The sequence below is a fragment of the Herpailurus yagouaroundi genome, unplaced genomic scaffold (genome assembly GCF_014898765.1).
Source record: "Herpailurus yagouaroundi ecotype Mexico unplaced genomic scaffold, PumYag 160, whole genome shotgun sequence".
Taxonomy (NCBI): Eukaryota; Metazoa; Chordata; class Mammalia; order Carnivora; family Felidae; genus Herpailurus; species Herpailurus yagouaroundi.
The window spans coordinates 47,475,322-47,500,014 of NW_024412401.1; the positions used below are offsets into that span (position 1 = coordinate 47,475,322).

Genomic DNA, 24,693 nt, shown 5'->3' on the forward strand with positions numbered 1-24,693 from the left:
ACAGGAAGAAAGCAATGTACTTGGTGGGAAGCCACACGAGGCTTGGGCAAAGGAACCAGACGCTCAGGACCCAAAAGGCAACTCAGAAACCCTTTACCTCAGACTCTCGACAGGACATGAATTTTAAAACCACGTGTTTAAGGTACTCAAAGTTGATCTCGCGGGCATCAGTCAGGTCAGCATTATTCGTGACGGAAGGAGCCATGTTGGGCATCTCGGGGCCAGGCTTCTCTCGGACCTCAAAGAGCTCACTGTCGGGTCTGATTTTCTAAAAACCCAATGGAAAGATGCTGTGCCAAACCCCTCAAGACAGGTCTGAAAATCACCCGGAGAGTCACCCGGCTTGAGCTGCGCTCACCCGCCATTCCTTGGCCTCACCTGCACCACAGTAGGGTGAAAGGGCCCCCGCTGGGAAGGAAGTGCCTGAAGAAGGCTCAGCCACCCCCCCCCCCCCCCCCCCGGCAGACGGGGCGGCCTGAGAGGAAGGAGGGGGTTGTCTAGGGAAGTTTGGACGATCCCTGTCCCGCTGTCAGGATGTCTGTGGGGCAGCGAGCACCCCAAACTGGGCAGAGGTACCGCTCTCCTGTCTGGGCCTGGCGCTCTGCTGCTCACCTGGCGCACAGGTCGCTGACTTCTCAGCCCACAGAAGGGCTTGGAGAAGAACCGCACGTGCCCTGAGTCACATAGTTACTTTTCAGAGACAGGTTCGAGCTGGCAGGGCTACCGTCCCACCAGCCAACATCCGGCTTCCCAGAGACCTCGCAATCAACCGGTGGGGGGAGAGCATTGTCAAGCGGCGAGGGAACCCGGGAGGGCCAGAGAGCCAGGAAGGGCACAGGCAGTGGGGAGAAGAGGGGAACTTACCAGTTCCTTCTGGAGAGTCTTTTTGAGTTCCAGCATCCTCTGCTGCATCTGCTTTATGGTCTGAGACAAACCCCGCCCCCCGCAAAAAGCCATCTGTTACATGCACATTCCACCATCTTTAAGGTGCCAAGGACAACAGAACAGCCAGCCACCCCCTTGGGACCCTATACACCTGTTATAAGACACTGTCCCGTCTCCTGAGGGGCTCGTGTTGTCACACCTGTGTGCCTCCCGCCCGGGGCCCTCTTCCCTCCTCCTCGCTGCTCTGCACGCACATGCTCTCCAGGCCCCACAAGGGCCACTGAAGCCGTCACATACCCTCTGTGGAGCGCTCGTGCCCCAGGGCTGCCCCGGCCTCCCCACGGGCTCAGCCCTCAGGACCGCTTCAGGTGCCTGCGTCTGGAAACACCTCTGTACGGTAGACTTGTCCTTCAGAATGAGATTTACGTGCTATGATCCCTCACCACCGCTCCGGAAATACCATTTTCAATGCTTATTTGGAACAGTGTAAACGGTCATGGTTTTTCTGTACTTCTCTATTTTATTTTATTTTTAGTTTAATTAGTATTGAGCTTTAAGTGTAATTTATTACACACTCCGTTAATCACTAAAAAGGCTAACCTCTGTTTTCCCAATGAAAAAATTTACTGTATAATGAGCAATACAGGAAAAAACATTAAACATTTCTCCAAAGTCTCACAAACTTAGTCTTTCCCGTGACCTTCAGGTCTGAGTCACTGATCTTGCACCGAGTAGCTGGAATTGTGAATAGTGTGTGTTTTTCATTTATCACAGTTTTCATAGCTTTCCACGGTTTCCCTAACTTCTTTTTTTTTTTAAGTAGGCTCTATGCCCAACGTGGGGCTTGAACTCATGACCCCGAGAGCAAGAGTCGTGTGCACCACCTACTGAGCCAACTAGGTGCCCCCTTAATTTTAACTTCTAATGTGACAGTAACTCGAGGGGATGGCCCATGCCTTAGAGCGGCGCTGAGCCTCCATTTTTGAACACGGCAGTAATAGCAGCTTCCCTTTCTCCCACGTGTGTCCAGTCTCTCCGCAGGACTGAGATGGCTCTGCCACAGACCCAGCTCCCGTCAAGCACATTAAATGGCCTCCAACACATCCCATTTTATAAATGATAATGTGTTGTTTCAATCTGTATTCTCTTGACTGACCACGAGGCTGGCATTCACCCAAAAGTACATTTGCTATTTTATGTATTTTAAATTTTACCTGATTTTCTAGGATTTTGGTTCACTGATTAACTCATCTAACAAGTACTGATTAAATCCCTACTACAGGCAGACGCTGTCCTAGAGGCTGGGGAAAAGCAAGAAGCAAAAGAAGAAAAATGCTCAGGGGCACGTGGGTGGTTCAGTTGGTTAAGCATCCAACTCTTTTTTTTTTTTTTTTTTTAAATTTTTTTTTTTTTTTTCAACATTTATTTATTTTGGGGACAGAGAGAGACAGAGCATGAACGGGGGAGGGGCAGAGAGAGAGGAAGACACAGAATCGGAAACAGGCTCCAGGCTCTGAGCCATCAGCCCAGAGCCCGACGCGGGGCTCGAACTCCCGGACCGCGAGATCGTGACCTGGCTGAAGTCGGACGCTTAACCGACTGCGCCACCCAGGCGCCCCAAGCATCCAACTCTTAATCTCTGCTCAGGTCATGATCTCACGGTTGTGAGATCGAGTCCCACGTCAGACTCCGCAATGAGCACAGAGCCCGCTTGGATTCTCTCTCCCCCTCTCTCTCTCCCCCTCCCCCGTGTGCTTGTTCTCTTTGTCTCTTGCTTTCTCTCAAAATAAATAAACATTAAGTTTAATTTTTTTTAATGTTTACTTCTATTTGAGAGAGACAGAGCATGAGCGGGGGAGGGGCAGAGAGAGGTGGAAACAGAATCCAAGGGGGCTCCAGGCTCTGAGCTGTCAGCACAGAGCCTGACATGAGGCCCAAACTCATGAGTTGTGAAATTGTGACCTGAGCCAAAGTCGGATGCTCAACCGACTGAGCCACCCAGGCACCCCAACAAATAAACATTTAAAAAAAAAAAAAGAAAGAAAAAAATGAAAAATATCTGCTCTCAGGAGGAGAAAATGTCAGTGACCGTACATTACATAAGAAGGTATTAAGAGGCCTGGTAAGGGGACAGGACGTTCTGGTGGTGATGGTGAGGGCTGCCAAGCATAGTGGGGAGGGGGGGTGGGGAGGTGGAGGGGGGCCCTCCTTAACAAAATGACATCACAAAGGAAGTGAGGGGATTATAGGAAGGATATTCCAGACAGAAGGCTCAGCAAGTACAAAGGTCCTGCGGCGGGAGGGTGCTTGACAGTCACAGAAAGGCAAGGCCAATGTGGCTACGAGGGGGTGCAGTACAAAGGGTACTAAGGGGCCAAACCACACAGGGCTTTGTGGGCCACTGCAAGGATGTGGCTTATATTTACAGAGACAGGGGAAGTCATCAGAGGGCTGGTACAGAGGTGGTGACAGGGAAACCATTAGAAGCCCAACACCAGCCTACAGGGAAGAATGGTAACCCCACCTATGGTGGCAGCAGTGGTGGGGATGAGGTGCAGCCCATTTGGGGTATAGTTTGAAGGGAGAGCCAGAAGGATTTGTTAATGGTTTGGATGTTGCTTGTGTAAGAAACCAGGGCGTTGAGAATGATACTAAGATTTTTACTTTTTACGTTTACTGAGACAAGAGCAGCCCCCATTAGGCAGCATGGTGAATGTGAAGTTGGGTTTTGGGCAGTTTACGCAGATGCCTTGTAGACACTGCCACGGAGACAGACACAATCTAAAGCTCCAGGGAGCCGTCTGGCCTTGAGATAAGGATGTGGGCGCCCAAAGTGGGCAGTAGAGGCAGGACTCTGAGGGAGTGAATGCCACTTAGAGAGGAGGTCTGAGGGCTGGGTCCTGGGCACAGGGAGTTTGTGCGCTTTTCTGTAGTTTACATTTCACAGTAAGATTAAATGCTCATGTGTAAGCGAGAATGAGCATTTTTTCCTTTTGTTATAGATCTAAAAAAATACACACCCACAATCACACTTTGGAGGCCAGAGCAGTGACCAGCCAGCACCCTTAACTTCCCAGCGCACTTGGAAACCAGGATCAAAGGAGACCCTGCACTTGCAGGTGCAGGGGCCTGAGGAGTGGGTGGAATCGGGACATTTATTAAGCCTCTACCAGATCCGCGAGATTTCACAGGACAGCTAACAAACGTTCATTTCATACCCCAATGCCCTCCCCTGCCAGTAAAACCGCTAGAAGACAGGCATCACTGGGTCATTTCACAGCCATAGAAAGGAAGTGAGAGGTAAGGTGATGGGTCCAATATGACCCAGCTGGTGACAGCAGCACCTGTGACATCTGGCCTCACTACTGCCTGAGCACAAATACTCTGGACATTATCTCAAGCGTGGGGGAGGTGTGAAAGGAAGACTGCCCAGGTGGAAGTCCAGGAAGAAGCCCTTCTGGTGAAGAGGTAAGATCTCTCCCAAGAGGGGCCCGGGGGCATCAGCCAAACTCTCGGACAAGGGACTGAACGGTTTTAGGCCCAGAACAGGGAGAGGGCAGGGAGATCAACAGCTGAGGTAAAGCGCACTCTCACCTTGTTTTTCTCCACGAGTTGCTGCTCCAAGTCCTGTTTTTCCTTCTGCAGCTGCCCTAGGTCCACAGCCCCCACCTCACCATTTGGGATTCCCTCTGCAGCCGGAAGCTGGTACGCGGGGTCCTGCGTGGCCCTCGAGGCCGCCTACAGGATGGACAAGGCAATGGTCAAGCTAAGCCACAGGTCCGTGGGGAAAGGCGCCCAGACTGGTTCCAAAGGTGCGGGCTGATGTGCCGGAACAGGCAGCTAGCTGGCCAGGAACCAAACCTGGGCTGTAGAGATCCTGTCCAGCGCCTTCCAGGGGGACAGGCAGCTTTCCGTGCAGCGAGCGTGCTTGGAAGGAAAGGGCTCTACTGAACACGGACACGTGGCGCCACATCCGACGGGCTCCTCAATACCCACGAGCTCCTAGTCAGGTAGGCACCCCTACTTTAAAGAAAGGGAGGTGACCTGCCCAACATCCCGCAGCTAGTGAGCGCCAGCTCTCCTCCCCTCTTCTCACCGCCTCCTACTGGCAAACTACGGCAGGCAGCCCCGTCCTGCTGCCGTCACACTGGCCCGCGGCTCAGATGGGGACTTACGTGAGGCTGGGGAACTGAGCGTGTCAACCCCTGCTCCGGGACGGCCAGTCTCAGCACGTCGAACCCCGCGGCAGCCTCGGACTCCTCCACCCTAAGGCTCTGCAGGGCTTCCAGCTCGCTCTGAAGCTGGTGCATTTGCAACAGGGCAGAGTCGTGACCTAGGCCGGGCAGAGGGGAGCACCAGTGACTCCTGCTGGCCACTTCAGGGCAGGGGTACTGGGTGGGAGCAGGTGAGAGGGCTCGGCAGGGGTGGACTCCTCACCTTTCTTCAGTTGGAAAATTTCCTGCTCTTTCTGGAGAATCACTTCAGCTTTTTCCTGCAGACTCTGTTCCTTCTCATCTACTACAGCTGTGAGGTTAGCAGCCTGGACAGAAAAAGCCAACATAAGAGAAGGCCGGCAGCAGTAACCGAATCTCCCCCAAAAGAAGTCTCCACTTTTCCGCTACGCAGGGTCCCCCAGGAATCCCTCCCTGAAGTCTATAGCCTTGAACATACCCTAGGCTACCCTCTACTCCTATGGACAAAGCACAATTCTGGGGCCAGGGCCCTGCACAGGCCGCCCGCCCCCCACCCCCCCAGCCTACCACTAGCGGGCCTACCATAGATGTGGTTGTTCTGCCCAGCCTTCCCCAAGCTGTCATAACCATGACTTCCGCGTCCCGAGTACCTGTGACATGCCTAGCATTTGATACACATGACCTCATTATGATCTGAAAGGTGTAATTATCCTAAAGTCTTTGCAGATGCAACTGAGACTGGAATTTATGTTAAGGACTCACCGAAGGCCTAGAGTCCATTCCCTACAAGGTCTGGGGCCCGATGCTGAGTCTGTCTTGAAAGGAAGCTTTGCCCACCCTTCTCGCTGACGGCTCAGCTGTACTGCGTTCTCCGGGGCCTGTGGGCAGCGATGCCCCTCACAGAGTCAGAGCCCAGGAGGCACCTGGATGCGGGCTTTTCCCCAGGTAAGGTTTACAACAGTAACCGGCCATCAAACATCCAAAAAGGCCATCCCGTGGGGTGAGGATTTCTTTATGACGTTTTTCTCCCACCTTCCTAGAGACCTCAGGGTCATCAATCACACAGTTCCTGGCATTCCTGACACCTGTGTCCAGCCCCTGGAGGGGGACACACGGGGAGGCAGGCTGGTCCTGCCCGAGGCTGGAACACACCACCCTTTGGCCCGTGCCTCAGGGTCAAATGGGGCCTACCTGTTGCTGGAACTCTTCCCTCTGCTTCCGCACCTCCTCCAGGGCTTGAGCCATTGCGACACTCACAATTTCTCTTTGGCTCCACTCTTCCTACAATCCAGAAAATGGGTGGGACACTGAGCCCCCAAACGCCTCTCACGGGTGTTTCACTGCACGTTATGTGCCACCCACTGGGGGAATGCCATCCTCCATCCTACAGATTTTCTTCCTGCTGCCCGAGGGCCCTGGACTGCCCTCTCGCTGCGGTGCCGTCTGTATGCCTCTGAGAGCTGTCCTGGTGTACAACCCACCGACCTCTCCGCACAAGGGCAAACCGCCGAGGCTCGGGGATCCCATGGGCACACTAGCCAGTCCTCGGCCCATGGTTAGGGGACCCAGAACTCCAAGAGAAGAGCTGGTCTGATGAAATCAACACAGAATAGGAAGGAAGGTTCTCAGGCCATGTGAATGGACTAGTGGACCGGAACAACCCAATTATGGGAAAAATAATCAGCAATTACTGAATTAAATAGGGCAGGGCAAAATGCCACAGACTCATCAAAATTATCCATTTTATAAGAGAAAAATGCTCTGGTCCCACAGCTAGTAAGTGGCATTGCCAGGTCTGAAGCCAGCATCTGAGCTTAGAGCCAAGCCTCTGGATGTTAGACTGTACCACCCAGAAAATTTTCTTTTAAAAAAAAATTTTTTTTTCAACGTTTATTTATTTTTGGGACAGAGAGAGACAGAGCATGAACGGGGGAGGGGCAGAGAGAGAGGGAGACACAGAATCCGAAACAGGCTCCAGGCTCTGAGCCATCAGCCCAGAGCCCGACGCGGGGCTCGAACTCACGGAGTGCGAGATCGTGACCTGGCCGAAGTCGGATGCTCAACCGACTGCGCCACCCAGGCGCCCCACCCAGAAAATTTTCTACATGGAGCGGGGCTGCCTCCCTGGCCTGCCCCACAGCACAGGAACCACCTCCCGACAGACAGACACATCGCTCCTCTTCCCGGAGACGAATGCCGTGCTCACAGATCAACCCCTAGACTTCTCAGGTGCCTACATTCTGGTCAGGGACATCTGTGGTTTGTGTCTACCCCAGATCACACCGTTTTGGGGGATAAGAGCCTCATCACTGCTATTCCCCACTTCCACCCTGCAGTTCTGGAGGGCTGCCCATGTTGCGGCTACAAGGAGAAGCATGGGACTCAGGCCTGGCCAACTGAAGTACTGCAGCCCCCTGGCCAAACTGATTTGTTCAAGGGGTGGCTCTGTCACCTAAGATGGACCAATCAGAATCCCTTTTTACATCAGAAGCCTTTTTGATAAGCCAAGGAGAAGCCCTCTTTCCTAAGCTGGCATGTCACCAGCTTGGAGCTGCTGCTGTGATGACCACCCGATTTGAAGGCCGCCACCTGTATCGTGGGGAAAAGCAAGGCCAAGCGTCTGGGTAACTGACAGGGCAAGAAACAGCATGATGCAGGAAGGAAAGAGACCTGAGGCGCCCCCCACCCCCAAGTTCCAGTCGGACAAGTCTTTCTGGTTGTGGGAGCTACTCAACTCCCCTATGACACCTTTCAATTTGTGTCGGTACAAGTGAGTTGATGGAAGGAGACGCCAGCCCCCCGACCAGGGGAGTTCTGGCTCCTACTGTGGAGTTGTCAGAATTGACCTTTCTTTGAGCCCAGCTCTAGTAGAGATGAGGAAACCTAGCGTCTGAATTCAAAAGGCAGGAGCCCGCGCTGCGCCAGACAATACCCCTCATCGGGGGAGGCAGTGTTGATACAGGAGAAGCAGCTACGGAAACGTGGCCCTGTGAGTCCAAGCGGCAGGTGGCAGAAGGCTTTTCTGGGGAGGTTTAGAAGAGCTCGGACTGCTGGTGTCTAAGAGGACGGCCAGCAGACAGAGCGCGAGGCAGGAAGGCAGGTCAGGGCAGGAACCAGAGACTCAAAGCACCTCCATGCCAGGAACTGCATGGGATACTTTTTATCCACGGTCACGCTCGAGCCTCGGGGCAATCCTCTCGAGGTCAAGGGTTATTATCTTCAGTTTTGAAAAAAGGGAAACTAGACTCCCTCAAGAGTCAGCCGGTGAGGGGCTAGGCTGGCACACAGGACGGGGTCTATGTGGCTCTGAAGTCTGCTACCGCCAGAGCCGCATGCAACCCAGGACTGTGGGATTCGAGGTTGCCCGGCACAGTCCGGGTTGGCCGCAGGAGCCACCAGGCTACCCACGTGTGGCAGCTCCCTGCACCTGGGAGTGTGTTCCCTGACAGCAGTCTAAACAGCTTTGCACCTAAAAATAGTGCTTCAAAACACCTGAGGCAAAGACTGACAACCGGCAGGATTAAAGAGAGAGACAAATCTGTGATCACAGTTGAAGATTTAACACATCACTCTTACTAACTGATGGAACAAGGAGACAAAAAAGAAACATCAGAAAACATAAAAGATTTGGACAACACTATCACCCAACTTGATCTAATTAGCATTTACAGAATGCTTTCCCCTCACAGCAGCAGCGCACTGAAACATTTACCAAAATAGACTCTGTATGACAGGCTGGGCCATAAAACAAACCTCAGTAAACATCAAAGGGCTGAAATCATTTAGTGTATGATCTGATCATAATAGTATTAAACTAGAAATCCAAGATCGAGAACCTTCCGCAAACATTTGAAAATTAACCACACTTCTAAACAGCCTGTGTGCGCCAGTTTTTATTCCCGCCTATCGGCCCCACTGCCCCTTTCATCCTCTGCTTTGCGACGATGCTACATCTGGTCTGAGGCTCTGCAAATGACATTTCTGCTCGTCCAGCTGGTTCCATGTGAGCCTCTGCCAACAGGAGGAGCTCGAGGCAGACTGGAAAGCAGGAGAACACAGCAAAAGCCTTGCTCCTTCCTGTCCGCTTCTGCAAGCAGTCTGCACTGCCCTGGCGGTGGCAAGAAGGCAATTTCTTCCCGCAGCCACATCTGCATCCGCTCTGCAGGTTCCCCAGCCCCCGGGGCTGATTTCACTGGCTGCCCTGTCCCCCAGCACACCAGCGCCCGCTCAACAGCGTCCCCTGCTCAGAGGAGCGTCCCCTGCTCAGGTCCCCAAGTGCCAGACCTGTGGGGCCCTTTGTCTTAATTCCTAAGTTTAATAATTCAACCTTCTTTGCTTTGTTCCCTTAATTGTAGCTGTTTCTGCAGTGGCTACCTTCACAGTATCTTTTGCCTGTTTCAGCGCTGGACTAAAAACTTTACATGAGATCACGAATTCTCACTTCAATAAATGGGTCTGGTTCCTTTATCCTGACTGGACCGTGATGGACACACTGTAGGACAGATCTTCTGGTTCTTTTTGTGTACCTTTATTCTTTCTTATTGCCTTTTATCTTCTGTCCTCCTATCTAGAATCTTCCTCCACCTGAATGATGCTCTCTAACACTTCCTTTAGGGCAAATCTGTTGGTGACTAATTCCTCGTTTCTGGGTTTTTGTTTTTGTTTTTTTTAACATGAAATTTATTGTTAATTGGTTTCCACTCCTCGTTTCTGTTTTATTGGTTTTTATAGTTCTACTACCATGCTGTGTCCGGGTACAGACTTCAAAACTTATCTTGGGAGAGCCTGCCTGGCTCAGTTGGAAGAGTATGTGACTCTTGATCTTGGGGGGTCATGAATTTGAGCCCTAGATCAGGTGTAGAGATTACTAAAAAAAAAAAAAAAACTTAGGGGTGCCTGGGTGGCTTAGTCAGTTGAGCACCCGACTTGGGCCCAGGTTCATGAGTTCGAGCCCTGCGTTGGGCTCTGTGCTGACAGCTCAGAGCCTGGAGCCTGCTTCAGATCCTGTGTCTCCGTCTTTCTCTGCCCCTCCCCAGCTTGCATTCTCTTTCTCTCTCTCTCTCTCTCTCTCTCTCAAAAAAACAGAAAAAAAAAACAAACAAAAAATAAACTTAAAGAAAAAGGAAAAATAACATTTATCCCATTTGGATTTGTAAGAATTCTCACACCTGTACCTGTGAACTGACAGCTTTCAGCTATTTGGAAAAAATTCTCAGCTACTGTTGCTTCAATAATTGCTTTGACCTCACATTTGCATTCCCTTCTGGGCCTCCACTGACAGGTGATCAAACACCTTGCAGCATCCTGTCTTTTTTCATGTTTTTTCTGTATTTCATTCTGCCTTTTCTTTTGTCTCACTAATTCTCTTATGAGTGCTAATCTGTTGTTAAACATATTATTTTTTAAAACAACTTTCCTGAAGTATAACTGACACTATGCTGCACATATTTTAAGTGTGGAATGTGATGGCTTATGGTGAAACCATCACAACAACAACCGTGAAAATACTCATTACCCTCAAAAGTCTCCTTGTGCCTTTTGGGTGCCTACTGCATTGGGGTCTCAGCTCTACACTTTCCAGCTCCCACACTCTAATTTGTTTCCCTTTTAAAACTGCTTCCATTTAGTACAGTTTCCAAATCTCTGCTGAAATTTGTGATTTTGTCTTTTATGCCTTTAAACATGGTAAGCAATGTAATATCTGAGCCTCTGAACAGGACTTCCTGCTTCTGTACTTGCCTCCTTTCCAGAATATGCTCCACAAAGAACCAGAATAATGATTTTAAGACTTCTCCCATCACTTCTTTGCTTAAAACTCCCAAAGTCTGCTTGCCTGGCTCCTCTCCTCTTGTCCCTGAGCCCATTGAGCAGCAGCCACACTGGCCTTGGTGCTGTTTTCTGAACTAAGTGTTTTTTCTGCCTCAAAGTTTTTCTTTTGTTTTTTAATTTTTTTTAACGTTTATTTTTGAGAGAGACAGAGAGACAGAGAGTGAGACAGAGTGCAAGTAGGGGAGGGGCAGAGAGAGAGGGAGACACAGAATCTGAAGCAGGCTCCAGGCTCTGAGCTATCAGCACAGAGCCCGATGCAGGAACCGTGAGATCATGACCTGAGCCAAAATCGGACACCCAACCGACTGAGCCACCCAGGCGTCCCTGCCTCAGAGCTTTTCTATTTGCTATTTCTTTTTTTTTAATTTTTAATTTTTTAAAATTTACATCCAAATTACTTAGCATATAGTGCAACAATGATTTCAGAAGTAGATTCCTTAGTGCCCCTTACCATTTAGCCCATCCCCCCTCCCACAACCCCTTCCATAACCCTCAGTTTGTTCTCCATATTTAGGAGTCTCTTCTGTTTTGTCCCCTCTATTTGCTATTTCTTCTGGAGTATTTCCTTCCCAAACATTCACATTGCTGGCCCCTTCTCATGACTCAGAGCTTTTGCTCAAATATCACGGGAGCCCTCCCTAACCTCCACCTTACAGCCCTCTCCTCTCTCCTCTTTGTCCTTCACACTTGCTTTACTTTCTGCACTGCACTTACGACTATTTATCAGTTGTTCATTTTCTAGTTACAAGCGCCACCGGAGGGAAATTTTGCCTGTTTTGCTCAATGCCACATGCCAGCACCTACACTAGAGCCCACAGGTACTCCACTGTTTGCTGAAGGAATGCATGAAAAAATATCTGCCACCAAAGTACACGTTTCCCACGATACAGCACTACATCATTAGCACCTAACTTAGCAGAGACTATTACTGAAAGCTTACTTAATGCAGACCCACAGCTTTGGGTGTTCTCAGAGAAGGTCTCTGCCAAAAGATCCACAAGATCTTTGTGTCGTGACCAAGTTGGGCAAGTACTGCAATGATCCAGCATCTAAGGGCTCTTACGAACGGGGCCAGAGGAGGCTGGAGGCCTGTAAGAAAGTGGCAGAAACTCTCTACATCCAGTTACGTCCAGGGAGTGAAGGGGGCAACGTCTGATTAAAGAATCTGATTAAAGAATCAAGTTCTCAGAAGGGAAAGGGTAACAATCCAGCAGACTGTTTCTCATCTCTACATGTGGTCTCCGACATAAACAGATGGGGTCCTTACGACAAGTTAAACCCTTGTTTTGCTAATCTCGCTGGAACGATCAACACCACCAGTGGTTTGACAGCATGCCTTTCAGAAAGCTGCTGACAATGACACAGAGGAAGGGCTGGATGCATGAAGTCAGATCAGCACCACCTGGAACTAACTGTGGAACTCAGACGAATTACTTATACGTGGAGCCTCAATGACGTTACTTGCACAGTGAGCATAATTCCTCCTCCACCCTGGATCACGACAGGACTTAATGAGGTGAGATTTCTAACAAATGTCTAAGGGACTGTTGAACAAATGCCAGTTCATGCCTTCTCCACTCTGAGTACAGGACTTTCACTGGGCTGCTCCCAATACACGTATAAAAGATGGGCCACTGCTGTGACACATGGACGCCGTTAGATAAATACCTTGAGCTTCTTTAGTTCAAGTTGGTGGTGTTGCAACGAACGTTCACATTCATTCTTACTTTCTTTAAGGGCTGCATTTTCTTGCTCCAGTTCTCTCTGCAAATTAAGAAAAGTATACATAAAACGAAAAGGGCGTTTCCCTATCTCCCCTGGGCACAGTCCTACAGACATGGAACCTTTACAAATGCACCCCACCTCCTGTGTCCCTGCAGGGGTGGGAGAGGAGAATGGAAAATTCTCAGCTACCCTCCTCACGAGAAGAAATATGGCACTTGACTCTGACGGTGAGGAATCAGAGGGAGAAGCCATGAGGGAGGAACAAGAACACTGCAGAAAGAGGGGAGGAGGCTGACAGGATTGGTCAGGAAGCACAAGTCCTTGCGCAGCCCAGAAGAAAAGAAAACCCATCTGTTTGGGGTTTTATAAAAAGCAGCCTTTTTACATCCATTCTCATGAGCAGGTGTCTCGATGGAAAGATAAAAACTGCTCCAAAGAGTGGTTCTCTGTTGAGAGGGAGGCTGGTCTTCTTCCTGTCAACAACCCGGCGGCCCAGCAACGTGTGAACCTGGTGCTCACAAAGCTCACTCCTTTCCTCACGTACCACCTCCCGCTCTGCGGCGGTCTGGTCGGCCACCCGGGAGCTCTCCAGGGCAGCGAGCTGGGTCTCCAGTGTGTGGACGCGCTCCATGCACTGCCGTTCCAGGGCGAGGACCTGCTGCCGTGCCTGGCTGCTCTCCTTGTTTGCGGCGGCCTGCAGAGGACAGTATTCATGGTGACAGTGAGGACCTCATCCGTTCTGTCCCTTGGTGACCCAAAGATGGGTGTCCAGTGGAAACAACTCTCCTTCCTGCTCTCTGGCCTGGGCGCTGCTGAGGTCTCCACCTGCAGCCCTGCCGGGCACCCCTGGCCTATTCAGGAGCTAGAGTCTGGGACTGGTCTTGGTGCTGGGAGGACAGCTTAGGGCACCAGTCAGTCCTAAGATACAGCCCTCCTTCACCCTACTTGGTACTGCCCTCTATGGCTGAGGCTTTTCTTGGGGAGGCAATATGTATCTTCCTCAATTTACGATGGGGTTACAACCCGACAATCTCACCGTAAATTGAAGGTATTAAGTCAAAACAAGCATCATAGCTCAGCCTAGCCTACTTTACTTTTTAAAGATTTTATTTTTAAGTAATCTCCACACCCAACGTAGAGCTTGAACTCACAACCCCAAGATCACGAGTTGCATGCTCTGCGGCCTGAGCCAGCCAGGTACCCCAGTTCTGAGCATTAAGAGTAGGCTAGGCCACAGGCGCCTGAGTGGCTCAGTTGGTTGAATGACTGATTTCAGCTTGGTCATGATCTCACGATTTGTGAGTCTGAGCCCCACATCGGGCTTTGCACTGATAGCACGGAGCCTGCTTTGGATTCTCTGTCTCCTTCTTTCTCTGCCCCTCCCCTGCTCACCTGCATTTTCTAAGATAAATAGATAAAATTAACAAATTAATAAAGTAGTCTAGGCTACTTTAAAAAAAAAAAAAAGAGGGCCACCTGGCTGGCTCAGTTGGTGGAGCACGTGACTCTAGATCTCAGGGTTGTGAGTACAAGCCCCATGCTGGATGTAGGGATTACTTCAAAATAAAATAAAATTAAATAAATGAATAAATAAATAAATGCATCTCAGTACACTTACATTAGCCTACAATTGGGCTAAGTCTGTTTTATATTAACGTGTTGGATATCTCCTGTAATTTACTGAATACTGCACTGAAAGTGACAAACAGAAAGTCTGCCCAGGGGCTGCGGCTCCCCACCACAGTCTGGTATCGAGGAAGAATATTGTATCGCACACCTTTAGCCCAGGAGAAGCTCAAACTTCACAATTTGAAGTATGGTTTCTACTCAGTGCGTACTGATTTCTCATCTCATAAAGCTGAAAATCCTTAAGTTGAGCCATTATAAATCATGGACGGTCTGTATAGTACAGTGACGACGAACAAGGGCTCTGACTGAAAAAAGATGCGGGTTCTGCCATTTACCAGCAGGGAGACCATGACCACTGGGTTAGTGACCCAGTCTTTCTGAACCAGCTTCCTCTAGGGAATGAGAATAGTACGTACTTCTTAGGTCTATAGCAAGGACTAAATACAACACGTGCAGAATACTTAGCACAGTGACTGGCATGGCCAACATACAATAAATAATGCTCTCGTTTCTCTCGCTCCTAACTCAACACCCCACCTGGGGCTGCAACGGTTGGCCAAACCCCTTGCCAAGTTCTCCTCAGTTCTGGCCGCAAGCTGAGGTCTGACTGCCGGCAGAGTTACCGCCTCTAATAGTCCCAGAACTAGGCCGGGCCCCGCGGCCAGCCATCAGATGGCAATTAGCCAGTCCCTCCCTCCTTGGGTAACTCAGATCCTTCAGTACGTGGTGCGTCCGGACTCCCTCTACCACAGCTGCCCTCCTGCTCACACCCAGTTCAACAAGCGTATCTGAGGTCAGGTCCTAGCACCTCACCAGGGTGAGTCTGGGGTGACTGCAAAGGCATAAAGGGCAAGCAAGCATCAAGGGCCTAGAGCCCAGCAGCCACAACCACCACTTACTAGCTCCCGAATCTGAGCTTCCTGAGCCGCCACAACGTCACCACTGTGCTTCAGCTTCTCCTCAGAAGCCTGCAAGCTGTGCTCGAGCTCTTGCACCTGAGGGGGAAAGGGAGCGTCTTCATTCAGAAGAAGTCACAGGGTGGGAACAAATGGCTTTAAAAATCAAATCCGTTTAAATATCATTACCACTATTCTACCATTCTTGTCCTCCAGTCTATTTTTGTGACTTTTTAAAAAAAAATAATTCTAGGCAAACTTTGTATTTTTCCTCTTCACTCAAGTTTCCTTTTGTGTTTCAATGTAGCCTTGAAAACCTGGATTATTTCCTTAAGGGATGTTTCACAATCTACTGACCCACTGCCTCCTGTGCTGGCGCTCACGTTGTTTCCTGCTTTTCTGTCTGAGACAGTTAACGTCTTCACTCGACAGTTTTTGACCTGGTTTGAGCCACTTCCTTACGACAGATTCCAGGAAGTGGGATGACTGCTCACCGTACAAACTTTCACTCATTCTACAGACGTCAACCGAGTCTGACTGTGTACCCGGCACCGCACTAGGACACTAGGCCGGCCCCGCAGATGGGACGACACCCTGTCCGCAGAGCCAGATCTTCCAACGGGCCATTTTTATCTGATTTGAGCTGTCTTTGCCAATTTCCCTTATAAAGTCCTCTTGTTCGCTGAATAACATTTGACCTTGAGGAAGCTTATCATGAAAACAAACACAAGGAAGGTTGCAGCTTTGTCACGGAGAGGTAGGTACCCCATGGGCGGAGGATATTTTTAGGTCTCACGGCTCCTTATACATATTCACATGTAAGATTTAACTGCAACAACTCCCTGAGAACAGCATTATTTCCACAGATGAGGACAGCGTTACTTGTCCAATATCACAAATTTTATTAATGGTAGAGCCAGAACTGAAACCTAGCTTTTTAAACTCCTAAATTCAGAAAGGATCTACTCAGGTCCCAACTCAGAGGCAGAGCTCCAGAAAGATTCAGATCCACAAGAGGTTCAGCACAGAGTTATCATATGACCTGGGAATTCCACTCCTAGACAGAAACCCAACAGAAATCAAAGTAAAAGCTCACACAAAAACCTTGTTCACAGCACTACACTAATGTTCATTATTCACAATGGCCAAAAGGTGGAAATAACCCAAATGTCCGTCGACAAATGAATAGATAAACAAAATGTGGTACAGACATAAAAAAGAATGAAAGCCTTTTTTAAAAAGGCTTATTCAGCCTCAGGGCACCTGGCTGGCTCAGGCAGGAGGGCATGTGACTCTTGATCTTGGGGTCATGAGTTTGAGCCTCCATGGCATGGAGTTTACTTAAAATAAAAAAACTGAAAAAAAAAAACAACAAAACCCTGGCTTATTTGGCCTCAAAAAGGAATGAAATTCAGACACATGCTACAACATGAATGAACCTTGAGGCCATATGTTAAATGAAATTAGCCAGACACAAAAGGACAAATATCGTAAGATTCCACTACTATGAGGTTTCTACAGTAGTCAAATTTATAGGGATAGAAAGTAGAATGGTGGCTGCCAGGGACTGGGGGTGGGAGAGAATGGCAAGTTAGTATTCAATGCAGACAGAATTTCAGTTTGAGACGATGAGAAAGTTCTGGACACGGATGGTGGTGGTGGATACACGATAGTCTGAATGTGCTTAATGCCACTAATTGTACACTAGAAACTATATTGAAATGGTAAATTTTATGTCACGTATTTTATTGCAATAAAAAATAGAAATTCAGAAATAGAAATGAATTCTAATAAAGCAAACAAAGCTGTGCTGAAAAAAATACACCTTTGAATATTTTTATCAGGAAATAAGATTCTTAAAATGAGCTAAGCAGGCGCCTGGGTGGCTCAGTCAGTTGAGCATCCCACTTCAGCTCAGGTCATGATCTCATGGCTCGTGAGTTTGAGCCCCGCATCGGGCTCTGTGTTGGCAGCTCAGAGCCTGGAGCCTGCTTCAGATTCTGTGTCTCCCTCTCTCTCTGCCCTCCCCCAGCTTGTATTCTATCTCTGTCTGTGTCTCTCAAAAATAATAAACATTAAAAAAAATTTTTTTTAAATGAGCTAAGCATTTGTGATAGTCTGAATGTTTGTGTCCCCCAAATTCATGTTGAAAATCTAATGTCTGATGTGATGGTGACAGGAGGTGATGATGCCTTTGGGAGGTGAGGTGTTCAGGTGATGCCTTTGGGAGGTGAGGCGCTCAAGTCCTGAGGGTTCCGCCCTCAGGACGGGATTAGTGCCCTTAAGAAAGAGGCTCCACAGAGATCCCTTACCCTTTCCACCATTTCGCACGCCATTAAACTGGCAAAATAAACACATAAATAAATGGCTGGAAAAGGCAGCAAAGCAGGTATAGGACCCCTTCAAGCATGCTGGGGGAGTAGAGCCAAGCGCAGCCCTTGTAGGAACATTCTTGTCCTACTTAGTCACATTAGGTCATATGCGTTCTCTACCCTCAAGGCGACAAGGACAGAGCTATTTGCTGCCATGTATTCTGTGGTGACAGGAAGAAGGTGGCAATCTGGACGTCCAGCGCCTGGCAGATGACTGCAATGTGGTGTAGTGAGCGCAATCCAGTGGACACAGCCAGAAGATGGGGCGGGTGAAAGGAACAGTGGATGTGGAACTACATCACTCACATAAATTAACACACATGCACACAAAACAAGGTCACCAATTTTAAGGTAACCCAACAACAAAAGGATCCCTATTAACCACATTAGAATGGCTTCCTGTGGGAAGGAAGGGACTGGGGATAAAAGGGAATGAACAAATGAGAACAATTTTGTGTGGAACAACGGTGGCAATGTGGCAAGAATGAAGAAAATGACTAACTCAACCATGTGTAAGTAAGATCCAAAACAGTCCCTTTAAAAGAAAACTTTTGGGGTGCTTGGGTGGCTCAGTCAGTTGAGCGTCTGACTTCCACTCGGGTCATGACCTTGTGGTTCATGGGTTTGAACCCCGTGTCGGGCTCTGTGCTCACAGCTCAGAGCCCGAAGCCTGCTTCAGATTCTGTGTCTCCCTCTCTCTCTGCCCCTCCTTGCTCACACTCTCTCTATCAAAAATAAACATTACAAAAGAAAAGAAGAAAACACCTCTGACCCCAGGGGATTCTCCCACAACCACGTCATCCAACCAGGTTACCACCCAGACATGGGAATCACTAAGAGTGAGGTTAGTACCCGAGTCTCCAGGAGGTCCATGGCCTTGGCCTGGCTGCTTCTGGCTGCCAAGAGCTGCTGTCTGGTATCCTCCAAATTCTGCTCAGCAACTGTTTTCTGTAAGTTGAAGGAAGAGTATAAGAAAATAGTCATTTTCCCACTGAATAAATACTCACCGATACCTACAATATACTGTGATTTGTGCAAGACACAAAGGACACAAATGCATTAACAAAAATAAGGGCTGATTGAGATAAATTTCACATTACATAAAGTATACACAGAGGGGCGCCTGGGTGGCTCAGTTAAGCATCCGACTTTGGCCTAGGTCATGATCTCGCTGTTCCCGAGTTCAAGCCCTGTGTCGAGCTCTGTGCTGACAACTCAGAGCCTGGAGCCTGCTTCGGATTTTGTGTCTCCCTCTCTCTCTCTCTCTCTCTCTCTCTGCCCCTCCCCGGCTCGTGCTCTCTCTCTCTCTCTCTCTCTCTCAAAAATAAATAAGCATTAAAATTTAATAAAAAAGAAGTATGCAATAAATTTGACACAGTCCTTAGTCCTTGAGGCTGGGGCAAAAGACTAACAAGAAGATTACAGAGTGCAGTAAGTACCCACAGAGGTGCCCTGTGCAGGACACTCGCCGCCTCAGGAAAGTGGGTGGCTTCCTAATTCACAGGTGGCCAGGGGTGGGAGGGAGCACCCAGGCAGAGGGAAGGTCAGTGGAGTCATGAAATAGCCTGGGACACTCAGGGAACTACAACTTCCAAAAAGCTAAAGCAATGGTAGATTCAGGTCAAGAAACAAAACGAGAAAGTCAGGCAAAGGACCAGATCATGAGAAGCTTTTTATGCTGCAGAAAGGAGACTGAATTTAATTTTGCAGGCAATGTATTTTTTTTTAAGTGTATTTATGTATTTTAAGAGAGAAAGAGCTGTAGAGGGGCAGAGAGGGGGACACAGGATCCGAAGCAGGCTCTGTGCTGACAGCAGAGAGCCCAATGTGGGGCTCAAACTCACAAACCATGAGATCGTGACCTGAGCTGAAGTCAGATGCTTAACCAACCTTGAGCCACCCAGGCACCCCTGTAGGCAATATATTTTAAAGTGGGGCTGTCCAAACACTGGCATTAGACTAACTTGATTGGCGGAGGGGTACCTGGCTGTTAAACTTGGAGGTTTACACCTGGCCTACTGAAAACAGGCTATCTGTGGGCAGGAATATACACTTTAAAAAAACTCCCCAAGTAACTCCTATCTATGCACACTAAGCTTTATAATGATGATGATGGCACAACAATAATGATTATAATATTACCAGCTGAAATACATTGAGACTTATGTTCTAGAGCTTCATTCTGAGCACTTCACATACTGTAACTCCTTGAACCCTAACAATTCTATTTGTCTGGTACAATTATCAACCCTATTTCAAAGAGGAGAAAACAAACACAAAGAGATTAAGTTACTTGCTCTAAGTCACAAACTGGTAAGTAGAACAGGCAAGACACAAACCTATGCAGTCTGATTCTAGAAATCAATACACTCCAGAACCCAGGGTATACACACTTGTAGACTGCAGGGGAGCTGGGGAAAATGGTTAAGGGAATGAGGCAGTCAGGAATATCAGTTAGGCAGGGAGCGTGGAAGACTGTCAGGGGTGAAGGACAGACTTATTTTGGGTAGGGCAGGCTGGAGACTTCCGATATGAATTCAGCTAGAGCAATTGGAAGCCATGAAGGACGACGGTGGCAGTGGAGATGGAGATATTTAGTTGAAACTAAGTGCAGACAGACAGGGAGGGTCTAATCTGGGCCCAAGGTCTTGGCCGTGCCACCTTTGTCATGGTGAGGCCAGTCACTGGGATACAAAGGGAAGGAGGGGTAGGATATGGGCAGACAGTGGGCTCAGGCCTGATGAGAAAGTGAGTTCACCTACACCACTGGGCAAAAGGCCAGTCCGCTCAACAGCCTCCCTCAGCGAAGGAGAGTCCCCTCACTGCTGAAGGCCATTCTTGTTCACATCACAGGCAGATGGTAAAAATTTTCCTTGGCCACCGGAAAGTGCAAAAGGGTGGAAGAGAACAGGGCGGTAAGATAAGATAGCCCAAGTGGCATATATCACCGGTGGAGTTTATTGGCGAGTGGGAGGGATGCTGTTCATTCACAAGCATCTCTGAATGAAGCATGGTACACATGGGTGACAGGGCTTTTTGCTGGAAGCAGGACAATCAAAAGTTGGAGAGAGCGCTCTCCCAACCGGCTGCTTGTGGACTCTGGCCCTGCAGCTTTGTGACTGCATGAAATCTCCGGTGTTACCATTCCCTTCCCAGCAGTGGCTGCCCTAACAGAGCCAGCTACCTCTTTCAGGAGCTCGTGCACGTGTTCTTCTCCTGACAGGTTCTGCTCTAGTCTCTTCTCCAAGGATGAGACTTTCTCCTGCAAGTGTGTGATGAGTTTTTCTTTTTCTTGAGTATCAGCAGTGGCCTGCAAGTGAAAGCAGAGATTACGTTACTCCATGACCCTTCTCCCACTTCCTGTCTCCTCTTGGATTATGTTTCCCCGAAATTCTGTTCTCAACTGCCTCTCAGAAGAACAAACAGCCAAGATATCTTCCTTGAAAAGGGACACAGAAGATGCAAGATCAGGAGCCAGCACCACCCAGGCACTGGTTCAGACTGAGCACCGCAAGAGGTAATCAATCGTTTATACAACGTAAGCAATTGACAATGCGGGAAGGAACAAGGCTATTCCCTTAGTGGAATGCACCCAGGACGCCGAGAAGATGCGCCTCCTTTTTAAGACAATCAGATTATACTGTCATGATGTACAACCTTTTACTCTCATCAAGCACACGTTTAGTCCTATTAATCTAGAGTCCAATAGGGCCCACAACAATTTTAGCTCACATGCCGAACTTGGCAGAGCTAATCCCACTCAAGAAGGACCCCATAAGCTCTACAAACGACCAAAGAGAACAATGTTTCTGGCCAATGGGGCTGGATGAAGGAGTAATGATGCCAACATAGCTGCCTTAATGAAGGCCTAAGAGAGAACTTCTAAAACACAGGATGACATTCACCCTGGTCTCCCAGCACAGGGACCAGGGCAGATCCATTGTGCATCTCACACCCTAGCCCCAGACCAACAGCTATCCTCCTTTCAGTCTATCCCTTTAGCAATGATGGTAGTTAGTGGTGGTGGCAACGGGTTGGGACTTGGTTCAACAGAGGATCCAGGAAACTTTGAACACACAAGTTCTTAGATCCCTAGTGGTCCTTGTATTCACTGAGGTTGCCCATTCTCCTCTCTTCAAAAAAAGTTCGTACAGCATCAACATCTTACTATGAAGACTTGTACATCCTCACGGATACTCTGCTTCCTCAAAATCCCCTACTTAATGCTTCTGTTGCTCCATTTCAAGCTACAGACTTTCATTTTCAGCTTAGAACCCAGTCAATCTCTCCTCAGAATAAAATGTAGCAACTTGGGCTTAGGGTTTTAGGAAGAAACACTTGCCATTCTACAGTCTCACAGGGGTGATGGCATAGGTAGTAGAGGAGAAGTTTGAAGCATGGATTCAAGGTTCCATAGTTCAATAAACTTTTATCAAGTCTATACCATATGTTGCCTTCTGAGGATACAACCAGACACAGTTCCTGATCCACAGATGGTGGCTGGTGGTGAAGACACATACACATGCAATCAATTATAAAACAATACAATCATACTGCAACAGAGGGACATATAAGGTGCTATGAGATATCAGAGAAAGGAGGGATTAACGGGGGAAATCACATCAGGCGTATCCAGATCAGGTAGAAGGGGAGTGAAAGAGGAACAAGCATTCTGGGTAAAGAACAGCACATGCAAAGAGGTGCCGGACAAGTTCAGCATGACCATAAAGCCGGGAAAAGAGGTAAAGACAACTCCCACGTCTGTGACTCAGATGTCTGGCCAGAGGGAGAGAGAGAAAGAAAAAACAGTATGGCCATGACGACCAATCATGAGGGGTCTCTTACTAATAATGCAATAATCAGAAAGTATAGCAGAGTGCAGCAGTGGCAGCTATAGTCTGCAGAACGTGAGTAAGCACTTCCCATCATCCCTGGTCCTTACGGCCACCCCTCACTGTGTCCATTTATAAGGAAACTGAAGCTTAGAAAATAGCCTAAAAGCACACACCTTATTGTGAAACTAAAGATTCAAACTCAGGTCTTCTGCAGCCAAAGCCTGTACTCATTCTACTACATATCAATATGAACTTGAGATATATAGGTGACTCTTTATAGTGAAAACCAAAGACCAAACAAGTTTTGGTGTTAGGCAAAATTAGGGACAGAAAAAGAATCAGTTACAATTTCTGTTTAGTCTTCTTGTGTGCCATATCCTACATGGATCCTCCCCTCCACTCTGGCTGCTTTATTTCAGGCCCCCAACACCTTATATGTTACAGCTAACATTATACTTAATGATGAGAAACTCAAAGCTTTTCCACTAAGATCAGGTATAAGGCAAGGATGTCTCCTCTCATTAGTCCTTTCCAACATTGTATTAGAAGTCCTTGCTAGGGGCGCCTGGGTGGCACAGTCGGTTAAGCGTCCGACTTCAGCCAGGTCACGATCTCGCGGTCCATGAGCTCGAGCCCCGCATCAGGCTCTGGGCTGATGGCTCAGAGCCTGGAGCCTGTTTCCGATTCTGTGTCTCCCTCTCTCTCTGCTCCTCCCCCGTTCATCCTCTGTCTCTCTCTGTCCCAAAAATAAATAAACGCTGAAAAAAAAAATTAAAAAAAAAAAAAAAGTCCTTGCTAATGTAATAAGGCAAGAAGAGGAAATATAAGTACATACGTTGGTAAGGAAAACAAAACTGTCTTTCTTAGTAGACGACATGATCATTAATGTAGAAAATCCAAATAAACTGGCAAAAAAAACCCTCCCAGAAATAACAAGTGATTATAGAATGGTTGCAGGATACAAGGTTGTTATACAAAAGTCAACTGCTTTTCTATGTACCAACAATAAAAAAGTGGAATCTGAAATTAAAAACACAATACCATTTACATTAGCACCCTAAAATGAAATACTCAGGTATAAGTCTAATAAAATATGTACAAGACCTATATGAGAAAAACTACAAAACTTTGATGAAATAAAAAAACAAAACAGAACTAAATAAATGGAATGAGAGTCCATTTTAATGGATAGGAAGACTCAATATTGTTAAGATATCGGTTCTTCCCAACTTGACCTATAGATTCAATGCAATACCAACCAAAATCCCAGCAAGTTATTTTATGGATATCAACAAAATGATTTTAAAATTTATACGGAGATGCAAAAGACCCACAATAGAGCCAACACAATACTGAAGGAGAAGAACAAAGTTGGAAGACTGATGCTACGCGACTTCAAGACTTACTATGAAACTATAATAATCAAGACAGGATGATATTGGTAAAAGAACAAATTGGGGCGCCTGGGTGGCTCAGTTGGTTAAGCGTCCGACTTCAGCTCAGGTCATGATCTCACAGCCCATGAGTTCGAGCCCTGCGTCAGGCTCTGTGCTGACAGCTTGGAGCCTGGAGCCTGCTTCAGATTCTGTGTCTCTCTCTCTCTCTCTCTCTGCCCCTCCCCTGCTTGTGCTCTGTCTCTCTCTGTCTCAAAAATAAATAAAAACATTTTTTAAAAAATTAAAAAAAAAAAAAAAAAGAATAGATCAATGAAACAGAATAGAGAGCCCAGAAATAGATGCCCATAAATAACTTGACTGATCTTTGACAAAGAAGCAAAGGCAATACAATAAAGCAAAGACAGCCTCTTCACCAAATGGTGCTGGAACAAATGGGACATCCATATGAAAAAAAATGAATCTAGACATACAAACCTTACAACCTTCATAAAAATTAACTCAAATTGTATCACAGCTATAAATGTCAAACTTAAAACTATAAAACTCATAGAAGATAACACAAGGAGAAAACCTAGGTGACCATGGGGATAGCAATTATTTGTTAAATATACCACCAAGGGTGTGATGCATGAAAGAAATAATTGATAAACAGACTTCATCAACATTAGAAATGTCTACTCTGCTAAAGACAATGTCAAGAGAATAAGAAATCAAGCCACAGACTAGAGAAAATATTTGCAAAAGACACATCTGATAAAGAAGTGCTATCCAAAATGTAAAAGAAACTGTTACAATTCAACAATAAGAAAACAAACAGAGTAAGACAAAGAAATAAAAGGTATAAGAATTTGAAACAAACAAAACCATCATTATTCACAGATGACTGCTATTTAAGAAACTAAAAAACATCTGTATGTTAGTTATTAAGCTTA

The 24,693-nt window shown here is 47.6% G+C and overlaps 1 protein-coding gene across 3 annotated transcripts in view; it reads right to left on the reverse strand.

Moving 5' to 3' along the window:
• The window catches only part of GOLGA1 (golgin A1), a 56,836-nt gene that overhangs the window by 12,067 nt on the left and 20,076 nt on the right, over positions 1-24,693 (reverse strand). For 2 of the 3 annotated variants that reach the window (XM_040482301.1, XM_040482300.1), the window contains 11 exons: positions 20,714-20,839; positions 18,382-18,477; positions 15,161-15,256; positions 13,177-13,326; positions 12,576-12,671; positions 6,270-6,359; positions 5,323-5,425; positions 5,061-5,218; positions 4,480-4,623; positions 865-924; positions 98-268 (listed from right to left, as the gene is read on the reverse strand). In XM_040482301.1, the coding sequence (XP_040338235.1) occupies positions 98-268; positions 865-924; positions 4,480-4,623; positions 5,061-5,218; positions 5,323-5,425; positions 6,270-6,359; positions 12,576-12,671; positions 13,177-13,326; positions 15,161-15,256; positions 18,382-18,477; positions 20,714-20,839 (1,290 nt within the window). Of the gene's footprint in view, positions 1-2; positions 269-864; positions 925-4,479; positions 4,624-5,060; positions 5,219-5,322; positions 5,426-6,269; positions 6,360-12,575; positions 12,672-13,176; positions 13,327-15,160; positions 15,257-18,381; positions 18,478-20,713; positions 20,840-24,693 lie in introns of all 3 variants that reach the window. The other variant, XR_005792708.1, reaches the window with a different exon arrangement.